Below are 25941 nucleotides of genomic sequence, written 5' to 3'. Positions count from 1 at the left end.
AATTCCTGGTCCAGCACACACAGCCAACTTTCTCCATCAGTAGGCTTTCTCCTTGCAGACGTTCTCTCTCCTTTTCAGAGGTAGGCTCTCTTCTTTCCAGAAGTAAGACCGTCTGAGGAGGGAGCAGCCACTCTTCCCGGCCTAGGGTCTGGTCCACATATCCCGTGACCTCGGGTCTGGGCAGGGCATCCGGAGAGGCGCCGAGGGGCCGGGCTGTCTCTCCGCTCCAGCAGCTCTCTCTCGGGAGCGGGGGTGCAGCGTTGTTTCTGCGAACAGGACCGCGGCTGGGACTGCAGCCGTGCTGGGTGTCGGGTTCGGGCTCCTGGCCAGCGGCGCTGGCTCCTTCGGACCCCACAGTGGGAAGAAGGAGCTGGGTCCTTCCAGCTCTGGGCAAGGTGGGGCCATTGGGGCTCCCCTTGAATCTCTGTCCTTCCAGAAGGATGGCAGCTCCCTGAGGCGGGGGTCGGGGGGCTATCGCTGGAGGTACTTGGGTTGTCACAACTGCGTGGGGGACTGACCTCTAGAGGGTCGAGGCCACAGAGGCTGCCCAACACCCTACAAGGCAGACAGTGCCCCCAGCCCGGCCCCTCACTCCCCAAAGACTCATCTGGCCCCGAAGGCTGGGCAGCTCTAGTCTGCAGCCACATCTCCTCCGCACAACTTCAGGCAGACACAGGAACGAGAGGCCGAAATGATGGGCAAGAAGATTTTAGTTCAATTCCTAGAAGAGCTTCCTAACAGTGAGACTTTGCAGCCATGGCCTGGGCTGCCCCGGGAGATAGTGAGCTCCCTGTCAGTGGAGGCATTCAAGGTAAAGCTATGCCAGAAATGGTCTATGGTGGGAAGGGGATAGGAATGAGGAGACTCCGTTCTGCCATTTCCTAAGGGCCTTGGGCAGCTCACTGGACCTGTCCCGGCCTCAGATTTTGCTTCTGCAAAATAGAGAAGACCCCATCTGCAGCTCTTACCCAGAGGCCAGAGTGATCCTAGTGGCGTTTGGTGCGTGGAGGCTAGTGGTGACCCACTGCCCACGTGCTGCCAGCACACCCACGCCACCGGGACACATGGCTCTGGGGTCAAGAAAGACTGGAGCTCGACCTCGTGCTGGGACGCAGTCAGAGCCAGGAGGGCGGGATGTGAGTTAGCATTGCTGGGAACTTCTGGGGGCTCCCGGATTTGCTGTTGCAAAGAGCAGGAAAGGGAGCGTCGGGAGGAAGAGGGGCGGGGGCACTGGGCTCTTCCCAGCAAGCTCCTCGGGGCGACGGAGCCTGTCTGAGCTGGAGCCAGCGGCGGCCTGCCCTTAAACCTCTGAGGGTCCCTGACTCATGAGAGGCATTTCCCAGCACCCCCTCGCAGGGAATGTTCGCCCCTTCTGGAGAACCTGTCCGCTCCCTGCACCAGGCGGCAGGTCCTGGCCCCACCAGAGAGTTTCCCTTTGTGCCACGGACGCCAGGACGCTCCAAGCCCGACTCAAGGCCCCGTCCCCGAGGTCCTGCCTCTGCCTTGGGGGACTCGCGTCTCCACCTAACCCCTCGGCCTAGGTGCCCCTGTCGTCAGAAACAGTCCCAGGAACCGAGGACTCTCCTGGGCCTTCTGGCGGGCTGAACACAATTCCGAGCTCTCTGCAGGCGAGACGAGAGGTGCTTCCGGAACAGCCCCATGGAGCAGGTGGTACCGCTGTCCCCACTTGCAGGCAGCAGAGACGCAGAGATCAGTCTACTCGCGGCCTCACGAGCTTCTCACAGCAGCTTGGGGTGCGCGTCAGGAGCGCGAGCAGATGCCGGTGCTGAAGCCCCCCAGGGTTTCTGGGCCCCCTCCCAGGGGCTGGAAGCCTCTGCTTTAAACAGGGATCAGTTCTGCGCATTCCACGATCAGACCCAAGGACTGAACCACACGCACCGCGGGGTGCACAGAAGCAGGGAGGGGCGGCAGGGCGCTCAGGGAAGCCTGCCCGCTGGGCGCCCTCGCCCATGATCCCCAAGGTGGCCCTGGGGTGGGGAGCAGGAACACAGCTCGCCAGGGCTGGAGGGTGCTGCCCGGTCGAAGGGTACCAGCCAGGGCGGGAGGCAAGTGGTGCGGCCGGGTCCTGCTCCCAGCGGCTACCAGGCAGCTCCGTGCGCTTTCTCCGCAGGGCCAACCACGACGCTCTGGCCTGGCCCGGACAGCACCAGACCGCCCCAGCAGACGCCAGGGAGCACTGTTACATCCCATGCCTGCTGTGAGGTGAGCAGCAGGGAGAACTAACCCAGAGGCAGGAGCACTGGCTTCTCGCACGCCCAGGGTGGCAGCTCAGCACTCGGGGACGCCTCTCCCTGGCCTGGGACATACTGTGACCATCTCTGTTGGGTGCCCTGGCTGTTCTGTTCAAAAAGCGTGGTGGGAGGCGAGGGGCGGAACCGCTGGGCCAACTAGAAGAAATCCCGATGGTCTGCTCCACCAGAAAGCCGGGAGGACTGCAGGAGCTGGCTCAGAGTGTCGGAAGAGCTTCCGGGCGCAGATGGCAGCCACCAGCGCCTTGTGAAGGCCTCATGCACCGGCCTAGAGGAGGCCCTGCGGGGGAACCGGCCTGGACACGCGGGCGGGGCTGAGCCCATGCTCAGCCCTGTCCCCGTGGGGGCTGGCCTGAGGTCTCTGAGTTCAAGAACAAGGTGGACCCGACATTGAAATGGGACAGAAAGACTCGCAGAGACAATGTGCTTCTTAGCAACCCACCTCCAGCTTCTCAAAGGCCACACAAGGTTAGCACAGCTGAGATTTCAATAGGACCGGGCCCCATTGTGGCTGTGACCTAAACACCTCCCAGGACCAAGGACACCAGCTCAGGCCTGCCTGCGTTGCGGCAGCCCCTGCAGGTACAGTCCCGAGGGCTGGCCCTTGGTGGGACCTGGCTACACTCTGGAGACCACATAGGTTGGGGGTGCAGAAGGGGCAAAGTCCCGGGCCCAGGACCTGAAGGCGGCAACTCCAGCCTGGACAGGCCACGTGGGCTGAGCAAGCCTCCTGTCAGGCGGACGGGGCCCGGGCAACTGCGTGGCCGGGCAACCTTGGGAGCTGATGCGCCCAGAACCCCGAGCACCGCCCAGCACAGTGCATGTCCTGGCCACTGCCGGGAAGACCCCGTCTGAGGAAGGAGCCTCTAATCCCAGGCTGGACAGACACGGGCTCCACGTCACAGCTGGCCGGGGCCGCAGACCTGGCTCCCCGGCCTTTCCCGTCGGGGTCCACTTTCCCGGGTCCGGCGTTCTCGCTGCCCCGCACGTCGCGCAGGGCCAGCGCCTAAGGCACCTGGCGACTGGCTTCGTCGCCCGAACAATGAACGCGGAGGCCCGCACGGCGCCCCCCGCCCGCCCCCATGTGACACTCACAGCACAGCCATCCACCAGGGCGCGGATGTAGGGGCTGTTGTCATAGGACATCTCCTCGTCGTTGGAGCCCAGGAAGCGCATGGCCTTGTCGTAGCTGCCCGTGGCGGCGTCCTGCCAGGCCACCGACTGGTAGCAGTTGTAGGTGATGTTCTGGTTGGCAGAGGCGCTCAGCAGCCGCAGGAAGGTCATCTGGACCACGCCCACGGGGTTGCCCTCGGCGTCCACGTAGGAGAGCTAGGGGAGGAGGGGGCGCTCAGCAGTGAGGGGACGAGGCCCCCCTCACGGCCCAGCCTTCACAAGCTTTGTCCCTGGGCTGTCTCCTCCAGAGTGTGAGCCGGGCGGGCCCTGCCCTGGGATTGTGCGCACACCCAGCCCCAAGGCCAGAACGCACTGGCTCTCCTGGGGGCTTCTTGGAACAGAGTGAAACGCACCACATTTCTTTCAGAGACCTACATGACCCTCCTTTCCCTCCCGGCCTGGCTGGTCCCTACTCCAGGGCTCAGGTCATGGGCCTCCTCCTCCAGGAAGCCTGCCCAGGTTAGGTGTCCTTCTCCACCTTGGCATGGCTCACTGTCTGTTTTCCCTCCTGGGCTGTAAGGCCCTCCACACCAGCTCTGGAGCCCTGTGTCACAGGCTCCTGGTGCCTGGTCTGCAGCCCTCCCTGGACAGTGAGCTCCCTGAGGGCAGAGACGCGGCCTAGAGTTCCTGTTACTGTGCCTGGAGGCTGGCCCAAGGAAGGTGCTCGCTAGATTATGGTAACAGATGAAAACCATTTGCTGGGCACCTAGGATGCACTAGGCCCTGGCCAGGAGGCCGTGAGAACTGCAGATAGACAGGGCAGGGGCCTCGGCGGTAACAGGCCGGCTGGGAGTGACACATGGGTGCTTGGGTGTCCCGGCAGCAAGAGGGGCCTGAGCCATTCGGCCACAAGCCTGAGGGCTAGGGTGACCAGGCGCTCTCCTTCAGGCACAGGGGAGCCACAGGATGGCACTCAGGAAAGGCCGCCCCCAACTCTTTGTGGCACAGAATCCAGGGGAAAGCAGAGTAGGCCTTCCTGGCCCGGGGTGGGGACTCAGCATTCCCCACATGGAGAGGGGGCAGCCAGGGGCACTCTGGGGACGTGACCTGCCCTGAAAAGACCCACCCTCTGACAGCAAGCCCAGAGCAAGGCATCAGGAAATGATGACGTGCCCGTTCTCAAGAGCCTTGTCCAGTGTGCCCAGCTCCCCCCCCTCACATGGGCTACTGAGCTCGGTGGGGCGCGGGGCGGGCGCAGGGTGTCCCGAGAGGCGAGCCTTGGTTTCTGCGTCCTCGCAGACTACAGCTTTCTGAACAGCTGGACACGGCCAGGGGACGGGGGTGCCTCCCCAACCCCCAGACGAGGCTCGGCGCCCTCCCCAGCCAGGCAGCGCTCTGCAGGCCCTCCCCGCAGACGGCGGAGGGTGCCTGGTGGTGTCTGGGCATCAGCAGGGGAGCAGACATCAGGGTCTGAGGCCGCGGCTCCCTCCCTGCCCGGAGGCCACTCCATAACTGTTCCAGGGCTGGCCCTGCCCACCGCCCGCCACAAGAGCCACATTGGACACACGAGGGCGCATTGAGGTCCACGCTGCCCACTCGGTTATATACACGTATACAGAACCAGAGGGCGCGGAGGCGGGGGTCCGGCCGGAGACCCTGGCCCTCCCCACCAGGGCCGGGAGGGCACTGTGCTGCCGGCCAGCGCCAGCTCTGCACACGGCGACGGGACACTGCGTGGTCGGACCCTGAGGAGGAACACTGAATACCAACCGGCAGTCCGGGCGATCAGGTGCTCCTTCTGGGAGGAGGCTCGACTGACTAGAGGTAGCATGCATGCACGGGACAGCCAGCGAGCAGCGCGGGACACAGAAGGACCTGAAGCCCCCAGGGAGGGAGTCCCAGAACCCCACCGTGAGCCCCCGCCCTCCCAGGGGAAAGGGGCTCTGCGGGGTTCTCTTCGCGGGCTACGGCCAGAGCAGCCTGTTTCTTCAGGAAGGGACCTGCACCTACGTCCCGTCCTCCAGGACGGTCACAGAGAGCTGGAAATACAGCAGCGGGCAAGCCCGAGGGAGAAGCTGGTTTCTGCTGGGGCCCTCCCTTCGCCTCCATGCTCCGTCTAAAGTCAGATACGGGACGGAGGCAGGAGGTGGGCTCCCCGGGTCGGTATGGGAAGTGGGTGTTCTGAGTGAGGTGCTGGGGTGCGGGGCCACGAGGGGCGCCCGGCTGCACCTGTCCGGGTCCCGTGCTCGCCTGACCCGCCCTTACCAGCGCCAGCACCCTGCTCACTGGGCCCGCCCCGCACTGAGGGGGCGTCCGAGGCAGGTCCTTCTGCATGCCGGCTGCACTTTCCGAGCCGAGCACAACAGGGGTGGTGGGCGGAGGAAGAGCAGGGGTGGAGCAGGCGAGAGGCCTGCCGTCCACACAGACAGATAGAAGGAAGTGTCCACAGATGTTGCAAGGCGAGCACGGACCTTCAGAGCGTCTGCAAAGAGCCCAAGTGGCTTGGAATCAAGGACACAGAGAGCGTGCAATGTCAGCCATGAAGTGCCCCGTGGTTGAAGAGCGAGCGGGAAGCCACCGCTCTGGGAGTCGTCGGGGGTGTGGCCGCTGTGCCCCCCACCTCGGGAGGCCAGGGTGTCCGCGCTGATGGCGGAGAGCCAGGTGGGAAGTCACAGAACTTCCACAGCATGGCTTCTGGGTGACAAAGGACCCCCTCCCAGAGCGCGTAGTGGGGTACGACCCGCGTCTGAGGACAGGAAGGCAAGGAGCACAGTCAGGCACCTGGACCCTTGACCCTTTCACTCGCTAGAAAGAGAGCACAGGGCCCTCACCCTGTTCCAGGGAAGGGCCCGGATCAAACCCCTGGGACAGTCAGGGCAGCATGCCCGAGTGTGCGGGTCAGCCACTGGCCTGGTATGAAGGAGTCCGGACCGGCTCTGTCCCTGGGCTGGCGACAGAACATCACCTCCACTTCCTTCAAAGGGATGCCAGCGTCTTTCCAATTCTGGGATGGATTATTGAGACCAGCTCCCCAGGAGTTATAGGGGGGACGAGCCGAGTTGTGCGGGTGCACTGAGAAGCCCATGGCCAGGTGGGCAATCAGGACGGCCCCCTCACCCGGCAGCCACAACGAGGGGCCTCAGTGGCCCGTGTCCTGGGAAGAACTTGTGGTTTAGTGGTCCAGGACCCGTCTTATCTGACCTGCCCACTAGAACTGAGCAAAATAAAACCCTCTGGCTCCTGGTATCTTTGGCCCCAACTCCTGGTGGCACCCGGGTGCCCCGAGCACCCAGCTCCTGTTCTAGGCTGAACTGGAAAACCAACACCCGGCTCCCAGGCCAAATGAACTGTCGTTGGGGGTGGGGCGTAGGCGCCGATGCGGAGTCTGGCCGTCACGGGCCGTGGAGCAGCTTGGCCAAAGGGGCGAGGGCAGGTGCGGCGCCCAGCGGCCACGAGTGCCATGCAGAGCCGCGGGCCAGGCTGTGCGGCAAGCAGGCACCCCCGTGGCCACTTACCAGGGACCCTCGCTTGTACTGACTATACCAGGTAGAAGGTTGCTCTTTGGGCCAGCGGGCCATTTTACTCTGTAAGATACGAAACGGGCGCATTTGAAGGACAACCGCGGAGAAGCCAGAGGCCGCCTTACCAGTTTACCACGCTTGAATTCACTGAACCAGGAACCCGGGTTTTCTTTGGGCCAAGAAGTGATCCTGGCCTAAACATCGAGCAGGGAGGTGGGAGGGAGAGAAACAGAGAAGGACAGGGTTACTACTCCCACCACCACGAGGAGAGCTCCCCGCCTGCAAACACGCCTTCTCCCGCCCGTGCCTCGCCCCACACGGCCGAGGGGGTTCCTGTGGAGTCGGGGTGCTCGCCCCGGGACAGACCGTGCTGGGGACAGGAGGAGGGCGGGGGCCTGGCTGTGCGTTTGTGTATACCCAGCCTCTTGTGCAGGGCCCGGGACGTCGTAAATGCCCAGCGGTGGATGCACTCCAGGGGGCCGAAGGCACTCAGGACAGTAAGAGCCAGCATGGACAGACGGGCCAAGGGAAGGACACGTGGCCACCCTCTCGTCTGATTTCATGTGATGCCTGTATCATGCGTGGCTCTGTGTGGCAGGCGGTGCTTCCCTGAAGACGCAGCGTGAAGCTGACCGTCATCGGGAGGGACGGCATCTGCCTCCCGCAGGGGAGGGGACGGCTCCTACTCTGGGGACTGCACTGCACAGGCCCAGGTGCAGCTCGCAAGGACAGGCCTAGCACAGAGCGGGCTCAGTAACGCTGTGGGGTCAGTGAGTGAATGCACGGCCCCTCCTCTAGGAGCGCCTGTCGCTGGCTCCAGGAGCACAACCCAGGGCAGCACAGTGGACGGGCCCACAGGCCCCAGGCCCCACAGGCTCTCTGCTCCGCCTGCTCCTAGTCGTGCACAGCAGGGAAGCTGGGGATCTGACTCCCTGTCTCGTCCCCCTGGGCTCCCCTCTGAGCTGGCCGCATGCAGGGGAGGAAGAGGTGCCCAGCTGCCCTCTCGCGTGGGCTTCTGGACCCGCCCACATCAGCGCTCAGATAGCATGCGCGCGGCCCCCTCTGGGAACGGGGCACAGGTGCGGGCGGGCACCGCAGAAGTTCACCCCCGCCCTCCGGCTGCCTGACGGGGGGGGGGGGGTCCAGGGCCGGGATACCCAAGGAAGAGCATGGAGCAGTGGGGGTCACTCAGCCCCCCAGCCTGCCATCTGCCCAGTGACCCCACCAGCTTGGGCTCCTGGGGCGCTCACTAACTCTCCAGCAGCAAGGCCACGTGTTGGTGACAGACAGCCACAAAAAAGGATGAAAAACAGTGTCTGTTCCACCCGCATTTCCTCCTGGGGCTCTGCCGAACGGGGGGTCCTGAGGCTTGCTTTCTCTTTTCGCACAGCAGGCTCTTTGTTGCGGGCACGCAGGTTACCAAGGATTTCGAATTTCAGGCTGGGGAGCGTGCATATAAAACAGGGGTCCCCAAACCGTGCCTGTCATGGTGGAGCCCCTGTCCCTGTGGCCGGGCCTTCTGTCCAGGGGTGCTGGGACTCCTCACAGTGACAGCGAGATGTAGGGGTGAGTGGGTGGCGCCCCCGCTGAGTACAATGGCTTCTCGGCACTGTGGCCGCTAAGGGGCTGCGGACTCTGCACCCAAGCCACAGCCTGTCTGGACAGCCGGCCACCGGAGGGGCGTCGTGGCTGTCTGCACAGGCCCCATGCACAGGGCACTGCGTCATGGTCACCTTGCAGCTAGAAACCGTGTCCACCTCACCTGTCCTGCGCCCAAGGGGAAAGCAGCCCACGGCCCCACGCCAGTCCCCACGCACACACGCCGTCCCCACGCACACACGCCGTCCCCATGCATACACGCCATCCCCACGCGCACACACTGGCTCCACGCGGGTCCCCACGCACACACGCTGGCCCCACGTCTGTCCCCATGCACATTCACTCCCGTCTGCACACACACTCCCCCCACGGAGGGGCCGGTAGCCGATGGTCCCCCAAGCGTCCGTGCATCAGAACCTCGCTGACCAAGACTCTGTACGGAAAAGGCTTCGGACACACGTGCTGCCCTCGGGAGAGACAGGAGCGGCTGCCCAGCTATCCGCCGACACGAACTGAGGCAAATGCCAGCCTCCCAAAGATGTATCTGGGTGACGATGGACTTGCCCCAAAGGCACCCCCATGGGCTTCAGGCTGGTCTGAGGGCAGACCTGCGGGGCCATTTCAGGAAGGAGCTGAGCACCCAGCGGTGGAAATCCCCACCTGGGGCCGGCCGTCCCTCACCTGCCACAGCGCCAGGCTGCGCCCACCCGGTCCCACAGCTCAGGTCTACTTCTGGGGAAGAAAACTCGGCTTTGAAACCGGCTGTGACGGGAAGCAGCCGGGGAGGCAGGCACTCACCCCCTCGGACTTCTTGTCGGGGAAGACGCACGTCGCCCCTCCGGCTGTGAAGTTGCAGTAAACTTTGAAGGAGTCTCTGGAGCACCCCTGGTTGGGGTCCACCCAGTATTCACCTGGATGGCAGACGGAAGGGGGATTCGTGAGCGGCTCCCGCACGGTTCCAGAGAGAGCCGCCACCTGGCAGCGCTGCACTTGAAATAGCCGGCCAGGCCCACAGGCCGCCGGCGCGGGCCTCCCCCCCATTTGACTACGCGGCTTTCCGTGCTGCGTCCACGCAGACACGACAGACCATCCCCGAGAACCCAGCTGCAGGGTGAAGCCCACGGCACCCCTGACCCCGCGAGGAGGGGAGGGTGGGCCGGGCCGCCTGGGCAGGAGATGCTCCAGGTGGGCCTTGGAAATTCCTGCCCCTGCGCTGAGCGAGGCCCGGGAGCGTGGACCGCCCTCCGGCTGCAGAGAAGAGCCACTCACACTTCCCAGGGGGCAGAAGCCCGCTAAGGGGGTGCATTTCTCAAGAGGTGGGCTGTGTGTGACTCAGGACGGTGAGGACGGGGGTGGCTTTGCATTTTGGGGATAGTCTGGGTTTCACAGAGTGCCGGCCCACATAGCACCCTGATCCTGACATCACTAGCGGGTCTGACGCAGACCTGGAGACGGCGCCGCCATCAGCTGTGCCCTACGGAGCACGTGACACAGTCTCTTCCACTCTGTCCTCTGGGAGGGGCATGCTTTGGTCCCCTTTCGTGGAAGGATGACACGAGGCTCAGGGTCACAGCTGACACACGAGACAGCGGCTAAGACCCGACCGGAACCAGGCGCTGTGCCACCGCTAAGCCTTGCCCTCCTTCCCTGGCCTCCCGGGACCCGGTCACGTCCGGCAATGCCCCTGCCACTTCCGTGACATGGACAGGGACACAGAGGCGGTGTCTTCCCGCCCCGCAGGCTGCCCCGTGCCTGCCCCCGCGGGCCCCTACCGTCGGGGAAGTCGGGGTGGCAGAGCTGCAAGTCCTTGCATGTGCGGGCGGGGTTCTGCTGCGTGCCCAGGGGCCGCTTCATCTGCTCTATCTCCAGCTTCAAGGAGTTGAGCGAGCCGAAGATCTCCTCCATGCCGTCCGCATAGTCCGCGTAGTTCTCGCCGGCCCCGTCATCCAGCAGCTGGCTGGCGTCGATGTTCCGCCGGGTCCTGGACGCCTGGATCGGCAGGGGCTGGATGACCTCGCCGGGGGGACCCTGCGTGTGGACAGAACCGGGGGGTCCCGATGGGAGCGGCACCAGGGCAGCTGGGGCCCCGCATCCCGGCTGCAGACGCCCGTCATCTCGGCGTGCTTTTCCTCCCTCTTTCCTGCTCTGGAGCATCGCATGCCCAACCCCGCTGCCAGAGCTCGTCTACACCGCGGCCTGGGGTTTGAGCCTCAGCTGGGCTCAAAGCGACCAGCTGTCCCCTCACTTCTGCAGCCCAGCCTGGGGCAGCACACAGTGGGGTCACACCAGTGCCTGCCCGTGTGAGAGCCCCAGCCGAGGACAGAGACAGGAATTGACAGGCTGCACGGCCAACCAGGGGTGACCCGCGGAGTGCACCCCACAATCTGGCTCATCACGGCCCCTACCCATCCCCAGGGGCCCTGTTGGGTGCTGCCCATCTCAGCCACACACGCGCACGTGCACACAGTTACACACGCACACGCTCTCTCTCTCTCCCCCCCGGCACCTGGACTCTTTCCACCAAGTTCTGGAAAGTGAACAGCACACACACATGCTCCCACCACTGCCTCAGTGTCGGGAGAGCCCCCATCCCCACTTTCCAGTCTTCGAAGGCTACTCACCGGCGGGCCAGGGGGTCCTGGGTGGCCTGCCTCACCCTTTGGGCCAGTGGGACCCTGGGAAAAGGGAATGAACCAAAACCTCATCACCGAGGCCGATGTGACTCAAATCCGCCCTGCACCTGGGTGATCCCCCGGGAGCCGGCAGAGACCGCGAGGGGCAAAGTCTAACTGCCGGGGGAAGGATGGCAGGGACCCTCCCGTCCCCAGTCCCAGATGGAAGAGGCCGACGCCCCGAGATGGGAACTCAGGGGCAACTTCCTGCTAAGGTGGGGGGCGACAGCGCACATGCCGCGGTCTGCCGCGACCCCGGCTGGGGACGTGCTCGGGACGGTCAGTGCTGGAGGAGAAGCGTGAGGACCGTGCTGCCACCAGTCAAGGGGGCAAGAGGGTCCAGGGTGGTTGTCATCGAGGGGGACACACCCCCCTCCCTCAGGGCAGAAGACGCCACTTACCGAGGAGCCCTTAGCACCTTTTGGCCCAGGAGGACCCTGTAGAGAGTGGGGGACAGAACACCGGTGAGCAGGCACCCCTTCAACTCCGGTGCCCACCCTGACCCACAGTCCTGCTCAGGCCCGGCCAGCTCGTCACCCGCAGCCCACACCCAGATCCCCTTTCCCAGGAGTCCATGGTTGCACTTGCTCGACTCGGGGGGAGTGGGGTACAGCTGATGCTTGGCCCCATGGAGACAGAGGAGGGTCCTGTCCGACCCCGGTCATCCTGCCACCACCACCCGCCACCCAGCCAGGAAGCCATAGTTCAGGCAGCCAGAGTCGGAGGGAGAGCAGGGGCCAGTGTCAGATTGTGGGGCCACCTTGGGCCTCGTGGGCTCAGGTCCCGGCCCGGAAGGGGCAAGTGGAGGCTCACAGCCCTGCAGGATGGCTCTGGCGGGCCAGGTGCCCCAGCAATGTGGGGGATGCCCTACGGGTAGCCCCCAACCCCTCTCGTCTGGGCCGGGCAGCCCCACTCACGCTGATGGGGACAACTTCCTCACCTTGCCCGGGATGTCTGTGGCGGTACGTCCACGTTTCCTGAAATGCCTGCCTTCCCTGCCTGAAACCAGGGCCCAGGGACCCCACTTCCTTGCTTCTGCACTCGGGGCCCTGACATGGAGGTGATGGGCAAACCCACCCTGGGCCCCACGTCCACTCGGTGGTGGGCCCAGCCCCGGGGCTCCTGACTGTTCCATAATTCTCCCCCTGCACCCTGAGGCCCACGGCCCAGGCTCGCCTGCCTCCCTGCTCTCCCCAGAATGACCTGGGGACCACCCGCCCCTGCCAGATACACACCGGCAAGCCGGGAGGGCCCGGGGGGCCGATCGGGCCAGAAGGTCCAGTGATGCCCTGAAAAGGAGCAGAGAACACAGTCAGACCATCACACAAGGAGGGTCACAGAAGCCACGGCTCTCTGTGCTCGTGGTCTCTCCCAGCAGATGCTCTCTGACGAGAGGCCGGCTGCCTTGAAGGGGAGCCGTCTTTCCTTGCAGGGCCTGGTGGGGCCTGAACATGCACCGGGAGGCTGACCACCCCCGCCTGGCTGCCCAGGTCAGGCTGGGACGCTGGCATCTTCAGGGCCGTGGGGAGGGGACACCGTGTTGTCACCACCCCTTCTAACGTTCTGATTGGAAATTCAGAAGCTCCTGGCCCGGTGCCTGGCTCGGTCCCCCTCACTGTTTTCCGTGCTCAGTGTGGGTCCCCGCCCAGCACAGGACACATCAAGCGTCCCGGGGTCCTGTCGGCTGCCTGCCCGGCCTCTGCATGTGCTTTTCCACACTTGGCGCTCAGAGCCTGTGATCAGACCCTTGGTCCACGCAGGCCAGGCCAGCTGGTGACCCTGCTAGTTTCCGTTGCGGAAGGGCGCCCTAAGACTCCTTCCACCTGGAACGCGATTCCACACGACCCTCCCACGGGGGTGAAGTGACAGCCGGGCAGAGGGAGGCCAAGAGCGGGTGCCCTCCCCCTCCGCCACAGGGACCAGGGCGGCTCATCGTCAGAATCCGAGAAAGTCTCGAGCCAGCACCTCCCACCAGAGACGCTGCTGGGACTAGTTTGTGGGGAGGGCACAGAGAGGTGGTTACTTTGGGGGTGGAGACCCTGACATCTTCCTAATTCTCGAGGTCACTGAGCTACCACGCACTGGACAGCACTCATTTAGGGCGAATGTCGATGCCACGGGGAAAGCAGTGGCAGATGAAGCAGGGCTCTCTAGGACACCATCCTAGGACCGTACGGGACCCCACACAGGTCCTATTTCATTCCCTGCCTGCCTGGCTCTACCTCCCAAGACCTGTCCCTTTGCAGGTCAGGCGTGGCCCACCAGGGCCACAGTTAAGGCCACGTGAACCCGGGAAGCAGTGATTCATACCTGGAATGAAGCCCTCACGTGAGAGGGGCACAGACGTGGCACGCCTGCCACAAGCCCCTGCCTGCCCACCTCCACAGCATACATCACCCTTCCCCTGACCACGGAGTCCACGTCAAGCGGCTCACTGGTGCAGGGCAGGGAGGAACTCTCTGGCTAAGGTTTGCAACGCGGTGGTTTGCTAGGGGCTTCAGACTCCAGTCAAGGACTGTGGTTCCCAGGGAAGTCTGGGACCACGTGCGCACATCCGGGGTCAGGGTGTGGGCCCGGCCCCCGTGTCTGGCAAACGTGGTCCGAGCCTCGCCAGTGACCTGGGCAGTTAGCTGGGTCAGAGGCCTTTATGCGGCTGTGAAGTGAACGAACCTCCCTTCTGAGGCCAGCAGGGCCACACGGGGGAGCCGCTGGCAGCCCGGTCAAGCCAGGGCCGGGCCGCACTTGCGTCTCCACTCCCTGTGCACTGGGGCGGGCCGCCCTTCCACCGTTCCCATCCAGAGTGATGGACGTGAGGATGTCCTTCCAGCTCTAACTGGCCTCAGGTCCACTGGGCGCCAGGTGAGAAGATGCTCTCACCACCCGTGAGGAGCCACGCTGAGGGCGGGGGAGGGGCACCACCTCACGCACCTGTTCTCCCTTAGGGCCAGAGGAGCCCTGGGGGCCAGGAAGACCGCGGTCACCCTTTTCACCCTGTTCACCCGGAGGTCCGATGAGTCCGATCAAGCCTGGATGACCCTGTTGGTGAACAAAGGCAGGAAGGGGCGCTCACTGTGGCCGCGTCTCACCGCCAACCCCGTGGGCCAGAGGGACGTGGCAGCAAGTCCCTGCCACAGAAGCCACAGAATCACCAGCCAGCTCCTCCTGGTGGAGGAACCCACATAAAGGCAGGTCAAGGGACCACACAGCACGTGTGACATGCCTGGCCTTTGGGAAACGTCACACCTAAAGAGATGGGGAGACACGGGTCCAGATACAGACCAACGTGGGAACACGTGTCTTCCCGAGTGACGCTGGTGTGTGTCCTATATGTATCGTCCTGTTTTACATGGCCAGTGTGTGCACCTTTCATTACAGGGCACAGAAGCCCTTACGGACTTCAGTGAAAGAAAGTTACTGAGTATTACAGACACTATCGTAAATTTTTATGTCTTTTTTTTTCAAGAAAAGCTCTCTACAGAGGCGTACATGTGTTTGCTTTACATGAGCCTGCAGAAAGTTCTAGAAAGGCTTTTCCAGTATCCCTTAATTTAGAGGTTGAGTGGTGATAGGCACCAGAGTAGAAAAGAAACAGACTCCTTAGTCCTCCAGGAGCAACTGCCGGGCTTGTGGACGAGGTTTATACTTGTCAATAGATCCACGTGAGTGGAAAAATCACCCCCGACTGGAGGAGGTGAATGGGCTTTGCCCTGCTGCGGAGTCCCGGCACCCTCCCCGTGCGAAGCATCCTGGACCACAGAGTCCAGAGTGGGCGCGCTCTAAGGACCCTGGACGCCCCTCCACCAGGATCTCCATGCGGGCCTCCGGGGTCTCCCGCTGAGGGCAGGGACTGCGTTCCACACGGCACAGGCTGGTTCTGGTTCTCGGTCTCCCGGGACCCGTCCCCAGCCTGTGGCGGGCACTTGCCTGATGGGTGACCCATAGCTTGAAACCCCACATGTCTGAGGGGGCCAAGTTACAGCCTCAGAGGCACGTGAGTCCTGTCTTACCTTTTCCCCTTTGGGGCCAGAATCTCCTTTGAGGCCGGGGAGTCCTGGGGGACCCTGCGGGAAGAGACGGTGGGATCAGAGCTCCCCTCTCCAACTCTACCCTCCACCACGGCTGGGGAGCTCCTTGGGATCATCACTCACCATGGGGCCAGGGGGTCCGTCGGGGCCGGGGGAGCCCGGGAGACCTTGCTCACCCTGAAACACAGGGGGCCATCAGCATGAGCCCCATCCTGTCCCCATGCCCACGCCTCTCCCCTGCAGTAGCTGCCCCTCCCCGGCCCCCATCCACTCACCACAGGGCCCGGGATCCCTCGCAGGCCATCAGGCCCGGGCTTCCCAGGGGCCCCCTGGGGGCCAATGGGGCCAGTCTTCCCAGGAGGGCCTTCCAAGCCGGCTTCCCCCTGCAGGGCACAAGGACACAGTGGCACAGAAATGCTTGAGGCTGTGGCCACCCTGGCCCAGGACCACTGCTCCGAGAACCCCAGATGCCCCCAGATCGCTGGGGCTACCCCAGGATCTCCACATTATGGGAGCCACCCTGACCCATCCCCCCAATTTCCTCAGCCAGCAGAGCTTCCCAGTTTCCAGTGATCCCAGCCACCACAGCCGTCCCAGGCGGCCCTGCGCTCACGGTGGGCACGGCCACCATTTCCTAGGCTGGCACAGGGCTGGACGGCTTCCGCCACTGCCTCCGTTCCCGACAGGACAGCGCCAGGAGGCACACAGGGGCATCGGAGTCACAGGGAGCAGCCCCTCACGGGCCCTGGGCACCGGGCCCTGGGCAGGCGGCACGGCATGGGCACCCCACCTTCTGCTCTGTCCCGCGCGGCAGCAGGGCAAGCACCGGGCCGAGCGCACCAGCACCGGCTCGCCTTCCCTCAGGCCGTGTGCGGTGAGAGCTCCCGGCTGCCTGTGTGGCTGCACAGCTCTCCACCCCCCACCCCCCTCGGCCGTCACACAAGTGGCTCTTCTGGAAACTTTGTAGTCATGGCTGGGCAGAGAAGCACGTTACCTTGGCTCCCTTCTCTCCCTGTCTGCCTTCGGGGCCTGCGGGGCCTGGGGGGCCCTGGAACAGAGCAAGGGAAGAGCACGTGAGGAGCTGCTTGCAGAAGCCAGAGTGATGAGCTCGGTGTCTGGAGGGAAACAGCACTGGGCTCGAGGGGCAGGCGGGGAGGGCAGGAGGGCCAGGAGGGTGGGGAGGGGGCTTCCGGGCCCCTGGCCAGCCAGGACGAGTCCCTCAGAATGAGTCTCAGGGACCCTGGTTCTGGGAAAGGCCTCGGAGTCCCTCCGGGGAGGCCTTTGGCAGCCGTGGTGCTGGGGCCCCGTTCCCCTTCACACAGCAGACGGGCCAGTTCCTGCCGCACGGGCAAGGCTAAGTATTCTATGTGCAGAGAAACACTGTTTTGCAGGCTCAGACTTTTGAGAGAGGTCTGACCCAGGGGGCGAGGCGTTTTCCGGCCTCGTGGGGGCCTTTCCCCCATGATGGGCATGACTGGTGGCATCTTGGCCTCTCCCAAAAGCAGGGGGTGATGGATGTAGCAGGCCCGAGGGCTAATGACGTGGCGGGGCTGGCACACACACCACAAACAGAAGCATCTTCCCCACTAGGACCCCCAAGAGCACACGGGGCTGGGCGGAGGGTCCTGGGGAGGGGGGGCTCCTGCAGAAAGCTAGCAGGCCAGCACAGCTTGCAGGATCATTTACCCTTTTTCCTGGAGGCCCAGACGGTCCCGGTTCGCCAGTAGGGCCTGGGGATCCCTGGAGTCAGAGAGAGAACACAGAATTTGGGAATCAGAGTCGGTCAACAGAGGCATGGCAGGTCTGGGCTGGTGTGAGGCTGACAAAACAGAGTCCCCAGTGTCCTCTGTCCTCGGCCAGCCCTGAGGCCGCCTCTCTCTTCCTGTGGAGCTGCCGCGAAAGGTCCCAGGTGAAGCCATGCTGTACTTGACCTGGGCTTGGGCCTCTGCTCAGTGCTGTGCTGTGCTAGGTGGGGGGTCCTGGCTCACACCCGCATTGTGGCCACGTTTTACTGACTTATTTTTTTCCAAGATTTGTTTGAGAGAGAGCGCGCGCGCATGCGTGTGTGCACACGCAGGGAAAGGGGCAGGGAGAGAGTCCTCAAGCAGACTCCCCACTGAGCGTGGGGCCCGATGCGGGGCTCGAGCTCACGCCCTGACATCATGCCCTGAGACAAAACCAAGAGTCGGATGCTTAACCGCCAGAGCTACCCAGGCACCCCGTGTTGCCACATTTTAAAAAAGCACTTTCCCACCCCACAGCAATGACTTTGGGTACTCGGGGACGGGCTCCGTCCGCAACCCTCCCCCTGCAAAATCCCCTTCTACAGAAGTGGGCCTCCCTCCCGAGGCACAGGGAGGACGAGGGTCATCCCAAGTCACAGGGCAGGGGGCCCTCGGGGCTCTCTCGGGGGACCTGGCCTCCGAGCTGGTGTCCCTAAGCTTTCTTTGCTTGCTGCTCATTTAAACCACTGATGTCAGCCTGGGCCCGCGGGGAGCAAATCCCCAGCAGCCGTCTGCCTGGCTGGTGCAGGGTGGAGTGAGGGAAATCGGTGAGGACGCCGGGGCGGTCCCCAAGGGGGGGACTACTGGGGAGACTGGGCTTGAAGCAAGTTTCAGAAACTCAGCGTCAGTTTTAAGTGCTAAGGTCTAGTGTGAGCCCAGCCCGAGGGGCTGGCCTGGGCAGAGCCCTTTGGAGGAGAGGCGCTGGCCGCCCGGGGCAGAAATAAGGCCACCCTGACGTTCACAGGTAGGCTGGGGGCGGGCATGGACTCCCTGGTGGCGAGTGCCAGACCACTGGCCCAGCTGTCCCTAGCTTTCAACAGAGCCCACAGGGACACGGTCCCCTATCACAGTTAAGAACAGATCCTACAAGGTAACTGGGCTTGGGTTTTTCTCAGAAATGAACAAAGCAAGCTGCAAATCCCAAGAGCACCCGGCACCCTCCACCAGGAAGCCGTGTGGGGTCCCCGGAGGTCACGAGGGGACTCACCGTTTGTCCAGCCTCACCATCGTCCCCTTTGTCACCAGGGGGGCCATCCTGACCCTGTGGGGAAAAAAGCAAGTTCCTTCTGCCTCCTGACGGCACCCGAGTCGCACACCAGCGCCCACGGTGTCCCCAGTCCCTTCCTGAGAATCTGAGTCCCTCTGGCTGGTCCAGGTACAGTGCTCAAGCAGGAACGTGCTCTCTAACCACCACCAACCCCTGGATCCCTTCTGGGAGAGCACCGTGCCCCAAGGAGAATTCATAAAAGACAACCAGAGAGACAGAACCGGGGCTGGCAAAGGCAGGTGGAGGGCTATGGGGGGCCCTGAACACCTACCGCGGGGCCAGGCTCTCCGGGGGGACCGGGATCTCCGGGAAAACCAACAGGGCCCTGAAAGGGACAAAAACAGGCACGTCTGGGCCCTCAGCCACCAAGCCGCCTCTGCCGCCTCCCCCAGACCCCCACCTCCCCCAGCCCCTTCAACACCCTCGGTCCTGACACCAGGAGAGCACCACCTCATCCCAGCCACACCACACCCAGGCAAGACGGGCTCAGCGCTCCGCTTTCCGGCACGCGGACGACAGGCGCCATGCCCCCACGTCTGCTCCCACAGCTCCAGGCTGAGATGGAGCCCAGACCTTCAGGCTTCTAGAATGTGCCGCAAAGAACCCCCTCCTGGAGCAAAGCCAGGGCTAGGCCATGGGAAGGGGGCATCCACATAGACCACTGTCCACGCAGCACATGACAGCCAGCGACCCGGGCTCTGTGCACGAGCCCCCAAAGCCCCCCACCCTACAGCCCCTCTTCCTCACCTCCACGGCTCTGCCTGGGCAGCTGGTGTGGAAACCTCTAAACTTTAGCAACGTTACCCAGAGCCGCAGCGGTCAGGGGGTTTCGTGCACTGCCAGTGAATGCGAATACCCCAGGCCCAGATCCCCGCCAGCTTCAGGGTGTGGGCGCATCTCAGAGCTACTCACGGGGCTGCCTTTGGGACCATCGTCCCCAGGGGGGCCTTTGGGTCCAGGGGGTCCAGCTGCACCAGAAGGGCCTGACTCGCCCTTCTCACCCCTTTCTCCTTTGGGTCCCTGGAGGGAAAGGCTGGTGTCAGTGTCCTCAGAGCCAGGCCCCAGCTCCCAAAGAGCAGTGCTGGCCTCAGTCGTGGCCCCTTGTTCCCATGCGTGGGAAAGCGCGTGCCTGACGGGGCCCATGCCCAGCGCAGTGCGGACTGACCACTGCTCCTGCTCCCCAGTGGCCCCACTGGCTTAGGGGGGCCCTGAAAGGTGAAGCTTCTAGGTGGGAGGGGCTGCAGGGACTCAGGCCCACGCCCTGATTTGCAGGTGGAGGGAGCAGCTAGAGGCCCAGGAGACTTTTGTCCACCGGCCACCTGCTGGGCCCTAGAGCCTCCCACCGGCCACCTGCTGGGCCCTACAGCCTCCCACAGGCTGGCCTGGAAAGAACGCCCATCTGACCTGAGAAGGTCCAAATATCCCAGATCTGGGCTGATGAGGGGACAATCGCACACATTATGGCAGCCCACTGACGGGTCTGGAACCCCATGGATGGCAGAGCAACTACAGGCTTCGCTCGTGGGTGATAATGGCACTCATGCTTCATGCATGTGCCAACGTGGGCACACACACGCAGGCATGCTCGTGCACACACATACATGCACGAATACGTGTGCATACACAGGCATGCTCGCACACACGCACACACACAGAGGCATGCTCGTGCGCGCGCGCACACACACACACACACACACACACATACGTGCTCACCCCCCATCCCACCCCATCTCGTTGCAGTAATTCCAGGAGGTAAGCATGAGGGAGACATGGCCCCCATCTCATGGATGGGAAAAGTGTGAGCATCCCATCCAGCAGAGGTCCATGGTGGGGCACCCCCACCCCTGCCCGCCGAGTCCACTCACCGGGGGGCCCCCCTCTCCAGGCAGGCCAGGCTCTCCAGCTTCACCAGGCTCACCCTAAGGAGGAAACAGGAGTTGGTTATGGCAGCACGGAGGGCAGTGGCCCCAGCTCCGAGCACCTAGCAAATCCTCTGTGCTGTCGGGCCCAAGGGGTGGGGGGCCCAGGGTGAGAGAGTGGTCCCCGTGCTCTGACAGCCCCCAGATCAGAGGGCAGACACATCCATGTCGGGAGAAGTGACACTGGCAGGCTGACGGTCACACGGAGGAGGTGACCACAGGACACGGAGCGTCACGGATGGCGCACCCAGCGAGTTCTTGGGGAGAGTCCCGAGAAGCCAGTGGAAGGGCTGGGAGGACAGCGCAGGAGGGAAGGGCGGGGCAGAGGCAGAGAGAAAGCAGCAGGGCCCGCTCAGAGGTGCAGCCGCGGGGCGGAGGCAGGAGCCCGTGAGGAAGACGCCTCTGAGCAGAAGCCGCGCATCGTGACTCTGTGGTCTTAGCAGGATGCGTTTCTCTGTAATTCTCGTATCGGAAAATATAAGCAGTGATGGAGGACTTCTTTCAATTTAATAGGCTGAAGTCAGAAAGTTCTGGAAACGGTGTACAGGGAATGCAAACGAGTGGAAGCACGTCGGTTTCGTTCCTTTTATCCCCAGGAAGAAGGGCAAGTGCGCTGGAAGTAATGCACACTCATGAGCCCTGCCCGCCACACACACGCACGCACGCACGGGCAGGCACACACGTGTGCGCACACAGAAGCCCGCCAGGACCCACGCCCCCAAGTTAATCAGATCGGATGAGGGCCCCAGGCTACGAGAGGACAGAACTGACCACAGCGGGAACGGTAAACGTCGCCCCCAGCACTTCCAGGGATGGAGCAGAGCCATCCGCTAGATCCAGGAGAAGGGGCGGGGCCTGGCTGGCCGCGTGGCTTGGAGATTCTGCGCGAGGCCACGGCGAACAGGGGTCAGAGCTCCCGCCTCCACCGCACACATTGGCTAAGTGTCGAAGTGTATGTGACAGGAATGGCCCAGCCACGCCCTGTGTGCCTCCGTAGCCGCACTGGACACACACACGCACACACACACGCACACGCACACCCTGGGCTCCCCATGCACACGCACACATCAAATGTTACAGCAGGAAGGGGGGAGTCACCTTCTCTCCCACGGCACCGGGATTGCCTATTCCACCCGGAGGCCCTTGCGGCCCGTCAGCGCCTGGAGCTCCGGAGGGGCCTCGGGGGCCAGGGGGACCTGGGGGGCCCTGGCGGAAGAAGAACCATTGAGCACAAACAAAATGTAAACCGTGACGGAAACAGAACCGGGAGGTCGGTGCGTCCCGGGCACACTTACCATCTGACCCACGTCCCCGGTCTCGCCCTTCTCTCCAGGAGGTCCCGGCAGACCCTGGGGCAGGAACACAGCAGAAACTTAGCGGGTCGGCGCTGCGCTACCCCAGTACCCCACAGCGTTCAGAGTCTCCCCGCCACAGCGCCACGCAGGCATCAGAGAGCCTCCGAGGGTGCTGCTAAGCGTCCGGCCGAACGGAGGACACCCCCATCAGGCCCCGTCTCACGATCAGCCCGAGGAAGTCATTAGAGAGTACTTGGAGATTTATGGACCAAGGCGCCTGCTGCAGTGTCGCATTAAACAGTAAAACCTAATGAGCCAACAGCAGGGAAATGTCTGAATAAATTATGTCACCACCATATGCTGGCACGCGGTGCAGTGACTAAAAATCACGTCTTCAAAAATAAATAAGGGACACGTTCAAAGAATATTTAATAACACTGAACACAACTCATGAAAGGAATGGGGGGGCTGTGCACGAACTTCCTAGACACACGACAGGGTCCAGGTTTTCCAAAAGCCCAACGAGACCACACACGTGCCTATGAGCATGTGAACACACGCGTGCGAAGGTACAGAGCCGAAATGCGCCCGAGCACTCAAAGCCACCCTCCCTGGCTGGTCCGTGCGGAAGGCACTGGTTTTTTTTACAAGTGGTCAGTCACTTCTGGCATCTCTACCATGAGCTTAGAGAGACGTACCACTGGTTAAGGGACGCAAATATGGACACATCTGCCATTACGGGAACTGGCATTGCTTCCAATTAATGAGGAAGTCCTGGGAGGTCCCCAAAGCCTAGTCTTAGATTCCCCACTCTTAACAAGGTCAGAAGAGGGGAAGGAAGGGGAGAGGAGAGGGGAGGAGGAGGAAGGAAGAGGGAAGGGAGGATGGGAATGGAGAGAAGGGGAGGGAGAAGAGAGGAGGGGAGGGGGAGTAGAGGGCAAGGAGAGGGGATGGAGAGAGCAGGGAAAAGAGGAAGGGGAGGAGAGGAGAGGGCAGGGAAGAGGAGAGGAGAAAGGGAGGGGCAGACACAGCAAAAAGCAGGAAGCTCTGAGGTAGACCAGCAGTCCCTCCACAAACCCGGCAGTTACCTGCAGCCCGACCGGCCCTGGGGGCCCAGGAAAACCTCTTGGACCTTCGTCACCTTTCTGCCCGAAGAGACCTTGCTGGCCGCGAGGCCCTGGCTCACCGTCGGCTCCCTGCAGGACAGAATGGGGCGTGGGTGAGAAGCAGTTGGCGGCACCCCATGGGCTGGAGGGGCTCGGGATGTACTGAGGGCCCACAGCACAGATACTCACAGAGGGGCCTGGCTGTCCGATGGGGCCCTGTGGACCGGTGGGCCCAGGCGGACCCTGCAGGGAAAAGACAGAGACACGGTTGCTTCCCAGATCACAGCGGAGGCCGAGGGGGACCACGGGCCGAGGCCATCAGCTCAGCCCCCACGCGTGGCCGTCCAGGGAAGACGTCCAGCCCGAGGGCGCGGGCTACCTACAGGCTCCGGGTTCAGGCCCGACCATGTTGTCCCAGGCAGGGGAGAGAGCACTGCACATCATCTTAGCTCCCGCCGCACACCCAGCGCATGGGCCCCCGAGGCCGTGTTTTAAAAACAAGGCTGGACACTGGGCACCTCACCCAAGCAGAGCTAGGACCAGACTGGAGTCCATGCCTGGCAGTGTGACACCGGCCCCCGCGCGTCCCCCCCACACTCCAGCATTGGCACAGGGAGCGAGAGAGGGAGGCAAGGGGAGCCGGACGGCACCGTCCTCGGGGAATGCGCCCGGCACCGGGAGCAGAGGACACGTGCCACCATTACCAGGAAGGCGCCGGCAGCCAAGGGACGCATTAGGACTTCTGAGCACACAAATGAAATGAAGAGCCACCAGCCAAGGCGCTGGTCTAGGAGGGCGCCCAGGGCCCTGAGCATCGCAGGGCGGCCGCGGCCCAGGCCTGCGGGGCCCAGCAGCTCACTGGCTCTATTCCACGAAGCCTGCGAATGCTTTCTGCTCGAAATCCCCTCGGATACGAACATACATGTGCATCTACACACACCCCCCCAGTGCCCGTGTGCGTGCCCGCCACCCACACACGGGTCCCAGTGGGCAAGGGAGCCCAGCGGCTGTGTCCTGTGGCGGGCTGTCCACGTGGTTGTGTCAGCCACAGCATCAACGCCGGCGGTGCGCATGTGGCCTGTACCTGCTCGCCCTTGTCCCCCTTGCTCCCCTTCTGTCCAGGCTCCCCGATCTCTCCCTGTGGGAAGAAGAGGAAGGTCCGTGAGCCCTGAACTGTCTGCACGTTATCTGCGCCCTGTAATTAATTTTTCTTGGGGATGAAGATTAATCTCCTCTCCAACGCAGCCCGAGAACGTTCCTAGGAAGAGACGTTTCCATAAATTAAGTTGATTCCCCTTCTAATACAACAGCGAATGGGGCGTGAGGCCTGGACCTCACGCGGTAAGGATTTCAATGGCTCTGAGAGTCATAGTGAAAATATTTACTTTGTTTGTCAGGCGGGCAGCGCGCACAGCAGGGCAGTAACAGGATAGCTTGGCTACTGAGCTCCAGCCAAGTTATTAAAGCCGCCGGCATCCACCCTGCCCCGAGAGGCGGTGTTGTCTACGTACAGGTGACCAAGTTGGCAATGTCACCGCGGAGCCACCATAAATGGAAGGTTAAACCACAGAGCTAAATTTCACCGTCTTCACTGAATGAGGGATGAAATCGAAGCTCCGGCAGGAACAGCGCTGGTGTTACAAAGCGCGCTCCTAGCAAAAGGGAGTCTGGACAATTCAAAAATAGACACTGAGTAAAACCGCATTACGTCGGCTCCACACTCAGAGCCGACGTGACGCATCGGGAGCAGGGAGGATTTCTCCTGGCTCGGGCCGCCAGCAGCGAATGTCCTGGGCAAACGGTGGAAGCAGTTTCCCAGTCCCGCCCACCCCACGCACCAGAGATCTCATCTGTCACCGCGTAACTGTGAGCTTTTCTGAAATCGTGCACCAGCGCCCAGTGCGCTGGGCAGGCTGGGGTCCCTCGGCGGCAATTACCCACGGGCCACACCTTGTGTCCTCCGGGGGCAGGAGGACCCGTCCCAACTCTTACCTTATCTCCGTCTTCTCCAGGGGGGCCCACGGGGCCAGCTGGACCGGGCAGCCCCACGGGACCCTGGAGGCCATCTCGGCCAGCTGGGCCTTGGGGACCTTTCTCGCCCTAAAGAGGAGAGAAGATCCCTGATCAAACACAGCTCCATCACAGGAATGTCTCGCCACCAGCTCGTCACCCCAGAGAGGAGGGGCCCACGGGTAGGGAGCTGGCAGTTGGTGGCAGTGACCCTTGTTGCATGCCCGCCACGGATTTCAGCCAGCTACACAAAAGGTGACTCTGAGCCAAGCCCAGCCCAGTGCCACCTGCTTTCCGTGCGCCTCTGCGTTTGGTCTATGCCCGTCCTAAAAAGAGCGCGTCTTTTAGAAATGGGGAAATTGAGGCACAGCTTGTGAGCTGGGATTCAGCCCAGCCAGCCAGATTCCTGAACCTGTGTGTGGAATCATCAATGCCAGCGGCCAGGAGGGTCTGAGCTCTGGCTTCCACCAACACTCCTACCTCTTCAGTTCTCTGTAAACACCCCCGGGCCAAACAGGCGCGCACACAGCCATCTTTCTTTTCCGGTGATTTTGATTCATTTCCCTCATAACCACCCCTGGTAACCTCGAACGTCCTTACGAACGCCTTGCTGTGCTCCGTTTTCCCAGAGTCAGAATCACTCTGTGAGCACAGAGCGAGGGGGTGCGCGTTGGGGAGGGGGACACGGGAGAGAACGCATGTGGTCGGTCTCAGGATCTAAACGTGGCCAGCACCTACCCGGACGTCCCTGCTCCGTCTCCTCCCCCTGCCCACACAACTCACTGCCGGCCCCCCGATTTCATTCCTGTCGAGATAAATTTCTACCCTAATGAAGCCAGAAAATGCCCAGGCTGACTCTGGCTTGCCTAGAACCTTCCATCCGCTGTTACTGGTCAGGTCGGCTGTGCTTGGAGAAACCTGGCATCGTCCTCTCTCCGGGGCTATTCGGGGACAATGACAAGCTTTCAGCTGGACAGCACAGCTCTGAGAGGTTTCTGTTCCAGTATTTACTCTCCTGAAGCAACAAACCCGTTTCCAACCGAGTCTGTGTGCGCCCCGTACACACTGGACGCCCGGTGCAAGGCGGGTTTCTGGCATAGAATTCTACCGGATCGATGTCCAATGGCCTCAGTGGAAGTGATCGGATGCCATCAGCATTGCCAATACCAGACTGAATGGACTCTTGGCAGTGCAGACGCTCCCAGCGCGGTTTCAATGGGGAGCTCCTGCCCGGGGAAGGCAACCGGGCCCTTCCCACCGACAAACCAAGCGCAGAATGCAGGAGGAACACTACGTCTCTCCAACAGGAGTCCGTCAGCACGGGCGTCCTAACTCCGTGGCGGATCATCGATGTGCACAT

General features: G+C 62.9%; 1 protein-coding gene across 1 annotated transcript in view; it reads right to left on the bottom strand.

Annotated features, from left to right (window-relative positions):
• COL5A1 (collagen type V alpha 1 chain) overlaps nt 1–25941 on the bottom strand; it is a 126297-nt gene that overhangs the window by 5423 nt on the left and 94933 nt on the right. The window contains exons 43-65 of the mRNA XM_040631357.1: nt 24564–24671; nt 23656–23709; nt 22761–22814; nt 22554–22661; nt 21466–21519; nt 21269–21376; nt 20117–20170; nt 19164–19271; nt 18523–18576; nt 18192–18245; nt 16887–16940; nt 16195–16248; nt 15476–15583; nt 15324–15377; nt 15183–15236; nt 14104–14211; nt 12411–12464; nt 11577–11612; nt 11125–11178; nt 10276–10531; nt 9302–9414; nt 6899–6967; nt 3366–3599 (exon numbers count right to left, since the gene is read on the bottom strand). Of these exons, the coding sequence (XP_040487291.1) occupies nt 3366–3599; nt 6899–6967; nt 9302–9414; nt 10276–10531; nt 11125–11178; nt 11577–11612; nt 12411–12464; nt 14104–14211; nt 15183–15236; nt 15324–15377; nt 15476–15583; nt 16195–16248; nt 16887–16940; nt 18192–18245; nt 18523–18576; nt 19164–19271; nt 20117–20170; nt 21269–21376; nt 21466–21519; nt 22554–22661; nt 22761–22814; nt 23656–23709; nt 24564–24671 (2004 nt within the window). The remainder of the gene's footprint in view (nt 1–3365; nt 3600–6898; nt 6968–9301; nt 9415–10275; nt 10532–11124; nt 11179–11576; nt 11613–12410; nt 12465–14103; nt 14212–15182; nt 15237–15323; nt 15378–15475; nt 15584–16194; nt 16249–16886; nt 16941–18191; nt 18246–18522; nt 18577–19163; nt 19272–20116; nt 20171–21268; nt 21377–21465; nt 21520–22553; nt 22662–22760; nt 22815–23655; nt 23710–24563; nt 24672–25941) is intronic.

The sequence above is a fragment of the Ursus maritimus genome, unplaced genomic scaffold (genome assembly GCF_017311325.1).
Source record: "Ursus maritimus isolate PB19 unplaced genomic scaffold, ASM1731132v1 scaffold_17, whole genome shotgun sequence".
Lineage (NCBI taxonomy): Eukaryota > Metazoa > Chordata > Mammalia > Carnivora > Ursidae > Ursus > Ursus maritimus.
Note: the sequence above shows the minus strand (reverse complement) of the source record. Positions and strands in the feature narration are given on the sequence as shown.